The sequence below is a fragment of the Nematolebias whitei genome, chromosome 3 (assembly GCF_014905685.2).
Source record: "Nematolebias whitei isolate Nwh7 chromosome 3, NemWhi1, whole genome shotgun sequence".
NCBI lineage: Eukaryota > Metazoa > Chordata > Actinopteri > Cyprinodontiformes > Rivulidae > Nematolebias > Nematolebias whitei.
The window spans coordinates 25,036,826-25,042,046 of record NC_056500.1 but is presented as its reverse complement, the minus strand read 5'-3'; the positions used below and the strand labels follow the sequence as shown (position 1 = coordinate 25,042,046).

The 5,221-nt window shown below is 40.3% G+C and overlaps 1 protein-coding gene across 1 annotated transcript in view; it reads right to left on the bottom strand.

The window, feature by feature from the left end:
• The window catches only part of tmco1 (transmembrane and coiled-coil domains 1), an 8,936-nt gene extending 4,685 nt beyond the window's left edge, over positions 1 to 4,251 (bottom strand). The window contains exons 1-4 of the mRNA XM_037674733.1: positions 4,059 to 4,251; positions 2,783 to 2,860; positions 2,651 to 2,710; positions 2,531 to 2,577 (exon numbers count right to left, since the gene is read on the bottom strand). Of these exons, the coding sequence (XP_037530661.1) occupies positions 2,531 to 2,577; positions 2,651 to 2,710; positions 2,783 to 2,860; positions 4,059 to 4,128 (255 nt within the window). The 5' untranslated portion in view covers positions 4,129 to 4,251. The remainder of the gene's footprint in view (positions 1 to 2,530; positions 2,578 to 2,650; positions 2,711 to 2,782; positions 2,861 to 4,058) is intronic.
• Between the last annotated feature and the right edge of the window lie 970 nt (positions 4,252 to 5,221).

The window sequence follows — 5,221 nt, the reverse complement described above, 5'->3', positions numbered from 1 at the left end:
CTGCAGACATGAACACTTACAATTAATGAAGAATACGTTTCAGCCCAGCACGGTGGCGCAACTGGTAGAGCTGCTTCCTCTCAGCGAGCAGGTCCCTGGTTCAAATCCCAGCCTTTCTGGGTGGAGTTTGCATGTTCTCTCCGTGCATGTGTGGGTTTACTCCGGTTTCCTCTCACAGACCAAAAACATGCATGTTAGGCTAATTGGTCATTCTAAATTGCCCCTAGGTGTGAATGAGAGAGTGAATGGTTGTTTGTCTCCATGTGTCCCTGTGATGGACTTGTGACATGTCCAGGGTGTACCCCACCCCTCGCACAGTGAATGCTGGACATGGGCACTGGCGACCCCCATGACCCAAAAATGGAAGAAGCGGGTAAAAGATAATGGATAGATAGATGGACGTTTAAGCCCAACCTGTGTTGTCAAAGTAAGAACAAGACAAACAGTTCCAGACAACTGGACACACCTTTTCACACAAACTGTTTTTAAAGCCCCATTATTCCTTAAGGGAATACAAATTGCCCACTACTTTTCATGCTAGAGTTTTAGACCAAGGCCATCTTATAACGATGTTGGATACTGTCACACTCAGAATGAGTATGGGCTTTGGCAGAGGGAACTACTGTAGTTCCCACACTCTGTTTAGATATTGTTACAGTGAGACAGGCATTCAAGAAGGCAAACCCTCACAAAGCACCAGGGTCTGATGGCATCCCAGGAAGGGTACTGAGAGTGTGCGCTGACCACCTCACCAAGGTGTTTATCACCATCTTTAACCTGTCTCTGAGCCAGTGTATTGTCCACACAATCTTAAAGACCTTCACTGTTGTCCCCATCCCAAAGACCTCTGCAGCATCCTGCCTTAATGACTTTCGGCCCATAGCATCACATCTGTCATCATGAAGTGATATGAGCAAATTATCAAAACTCACATCTGTATCTCCCTCCCTGACACCCTGGACCCCCTACAGTTCACATTCAGAGCAAACAGGTCTACAGATTATGCCATTGCTTTAGCAGTTCACACCTTCAGCTATCTGGAGAAGGAAACACCTACGTGAGAATGTTCTTCGTTGACTACAGCTCAGCATTCAACACCATAATCCCCTCCAAGCTGGTCTCCAAGCTCACCACATTGGGCCTGGAGAAGTCCATCTGCTGCTGGATACTGGACTTCCTCACCAACAAACCACAGGCAGTGAGAATCGGCTGTCACCTCTCCTCCACACTAGTCCTCAGCACCGGTGCACCTCAAGGCTGTGTCCCCAGTCCACTACTGTACTCTCTATTTACACATGACTGTACCACCAAGCATAGCTCTAATATCATCCTCAAGTATGCTGATGACACTACCATCCTGGGCCTCATCACCAACGACGAGCGTGCCTACAGAGATGAGGTGAAATCACTGACCAGCTGGTGTCAGGAAAATAACCTCTCTCAAAATGTCAGAACAAAGGAGATGATAGTGGACTTCAGGAAACAGCGTGGAGGTTAGCACTTCAACATCAACATTAACAACACTGAGGTGGAGCAGGTCAGCAGCTTCAAGTTCCTCTGCATTCACATTACCGAGGATCTGTCCTGGACTTTACATACAAACACTGTGGTCAAGAAAGCCAGACAAAGACTCTACTTCCTAAGAAGACTAAATAAGTTTGGTACAAACACCAGCATCCTCACCAACTTTTATAGGTGCCCCATTGAGGGCCTGCTGACAGGCTGCATCACAGGGTGGTACATGAACTGCACCAGTCAGAGCTGGAAAGCTGTACAAAGGGTGGTGCAAACAGCAGAGGACATCACTGGTAGCAGTCTCCACACCATCCAGGACATCTACCACAGCCAATGTCTGCGTAAAGCATGCAGCATCGTTAAGGACCACACCCACCCAGCACAAGGACTCTTCCATCTACTACACTCAGGCAGATGATACAGGAATCTGCCATCACGTACAAAAAGACTAAAGGACAGCTATTATCCACAAGCTGTACATTACTAAACTCTTGATAAATAACACTGAACAACTGGCAATAACTTTGCACCAAGCCACATCTGTGACAACTAATATGACTAATATTAGCTTGTGACACCTAATATTTTTATTACTAATGCATTATGTGGCTGTATCATGTATGTCACTACCTTACCATCATAATTCATCTCAATGTCACTCACTACCTGTGCAATAACCTGTCACACAACCTGTGTAGTTTACGTTAATGGGCAATATATAATATAATTTTAGCTTATATTACTATCTTAAAATACTTATTCATACAAGTTCATCCTACTTGCACCATGTTGTTGTTTACTATTTCTCTTTAGGACCTTGTAAATATTATAATCACTTTTTGGTAGTTTTTGTACCCATATTGCATGCTTTAGTATTTTCTAGTTTGTTTGTGCTTTGTTTTTTTAAGCGAGTCAAATCAGTTATTCTCATCCTGAACATTTCATTGTACTTTTAACCTTGTGTTAACCTGCCTATGACAAATAAACACATCTTGAAATTAAAAATAAGTCTCACCATAGACAGGTCTCTGTTGTTGTTCTTCAGCTTCTCTTCCTGTCTTTCTGTAACACAAAGATCAAGTATCAGTGTCTCTATAGATGAGAAGAGCAGGGCAGCCTTCCACTGGACTCTTACCAATCTTCTTCTTTTGCTGGCGTCCAGCTGACTCAGATATGGTTTCTTTTTTCTTCTCAACTGAAATTACAAAAGCTCTTTGTAAACTCTAAACTCAATCTGAGCAAACGTCATCCCGAGCCTTGCTCTTACGTTTTTTGCTTTGTTTCTCCACCTCAGACTTCAGCCTCTTGTACTTTTCAGTTCGATACACTAGAACCCAGGTAATACCTGCAGCAAAGATCAGAAGAAGACGAGTACATGGACCTTAAGTCCCTTGAATGCAGCACGAGGTCATGTAAAGGTCTGTAATGGTTGTGCCAAAGATGTTCCGATAAGAAATAGTGAACTTGTAAAAGTTTTTGGCTAGTTATGAAACATATGCCGAAGCAACATTTTATGTTAAGTAACTGTATTAAAGGGTAATTCCATGCAAAATCAGCCAAAGGGTTCAGTCCAACCAGCTCAGCTTTCTATGAAATTTGGCACATTTCATTGGTATTTTATGAATCAAAATTGATCCTAAAAAACAAAAACTCTTTGAAACATTTATGTGCTTCACATAAAAAGTTGGGGATTTCATTTCAGGAAAGATCATCTCAAGGTCACATGATCACAAGGTCAATTTCAAGGTCATAAGAAATGTCAAAAGGTCAACAGACCCTAAAATACTCAAATCAAAAAGTAAAGGTAAATTTAGAAATCCTATTAAATTCCTTATCCAGTGACACCAAGTTTGTGAAAACCAGTAGTTTGACATAACTGGGGTTGAAAATAGACGCCCACACCCATTTTTGCTGAAAATCCAAAACTTTTGAAGGGAAATATCTCTAGAACCACAGTTCCCATTGACCGAAAATTTGACATATTATGGTATGGGATCACAGCTGACATATAAGCCAGGTTTCATCTAGATTGAAAGAGTCTCATTAAAATTTTCTCTCTTTTAGAGGGGAGATTTGGGGCATGTTCTAATTATATAGAAAATAGACACATATAATCAAGAGACAGAAGACACACATTTGGAAAAAGACAATATGCACATGCACAAGGTGGTAGGGAGTACTACATTTTAGTTCAACATCTATAAAATTGAGTGAATTACAGTATAACCGTTTTTGTGTCCATTTTTTGTGTTTTTAGTTTTAATGTCTTGACAGCAGTGACTTCCGGTGGGTACTAGAAGCTGATTGCGGACCTTTATTTTGAAAAGTAACCGGAACACAATCGCTAAACTTTAGCCTTGCCATACCAACATAACTTCTAACGAGCAAACGTAGGTTCGAATAAACACTTAGTTAGTAAATAAAGTTAGAAACTCAGTTAGTCATAATAAAGCTAGCACTGTCTCCCCCACGGAGTGATCCAGCACATCAATACAGTTTAAATGGCCGTGTCTAAATAAGACACGCGCATGACTTCCACCCACCTTCAGCTAACAACGCTGTGCAAATGGAGATGAACACGATCAGAATGGTGTCTAGAAACATGGTACTCATGGTAGCAGAGTCCCGTTTTATTCCACTTCGGAAAAGAAAAGTATTGTTTTAATGTTTCAGATCAACCCGCTCCGCGGATCTTCACCCAGTCAGCATTACTGAAAGGTCATTAAGGCGATAAGCACTTCCGGTTCATCTTCCAACCTGTCAAAACACAGGCAAAACTTCAGGTTTAAATGAATAAATAAAAAAATCTTTAATTACGCCACTCTCTCTAGTTTTATTTTTTAATTTTTTTGTATGCCAGTTGTTTCACTGTGCTGTATAACATTTGTAATCTAGTTTTATTTTGAAATGTCAAGTAATTTGCTTTTGAAATAGTGTTTTTGACTTCCGGTTCATAGGACTCAAAACAGCAATGGTTGTTTTGTTTTGGCCTTGTTCCTCGATCAGTACTAACTTAACTTTTAAAAATGCCTTAAATTAAGTTAAAATCTAGAATTAACTTTTAAATTGTCTAGACTCTATAGCTTTGTCATAAATTATGTAAAAACTGTATAGTGAAAGTCTTTTGTCTACTTCTGGTTCTTCATACTTTTTGAATCAGATCTTTATTTTTTTTTTTAAAAGCTAGTTTTTAACAAAAGCTTTAAGTCTGATCAAAACAGATTGTTTGCAAACAGTAAAAAATAAAATAAAACATTTTTTTTTTTAAATCATGCACGTCCTAAATCTTTATAAGATTTTTTTTCACTAAATAGTTTGAAGATGATTTTACTGAATCCAACTTTGGTACAAGCTTTAAGAGCAGCCAAAGAGTAAAGTGTGGTGTAAATCACATCAACAAACAAACAAACAACTAAAAATAATGTTGCAGCAGAAGATCGATCGTTTTTAAGATGTGACTGTTTCCTGATGTCCACGTCTCCAGAGGTAACGTACTCAAATCTGGACCTGAGGAGACCAGTTGATGGAGGTTTTAGAGGACCTGAGGAGATCAGTTGTTGGAGGTCCTGAGGAGACAAGTTATTGGAGGTCTTGGTGGTCCTGAGGAGACCAGTTGATGGAGGTTTTGGAGGACCTGAGGAGACAAGTTATTGGAGGTTTTGGTGGTCCTGAGGAGACCAGTTGATGGAGGTTTTGGAGAACCTGA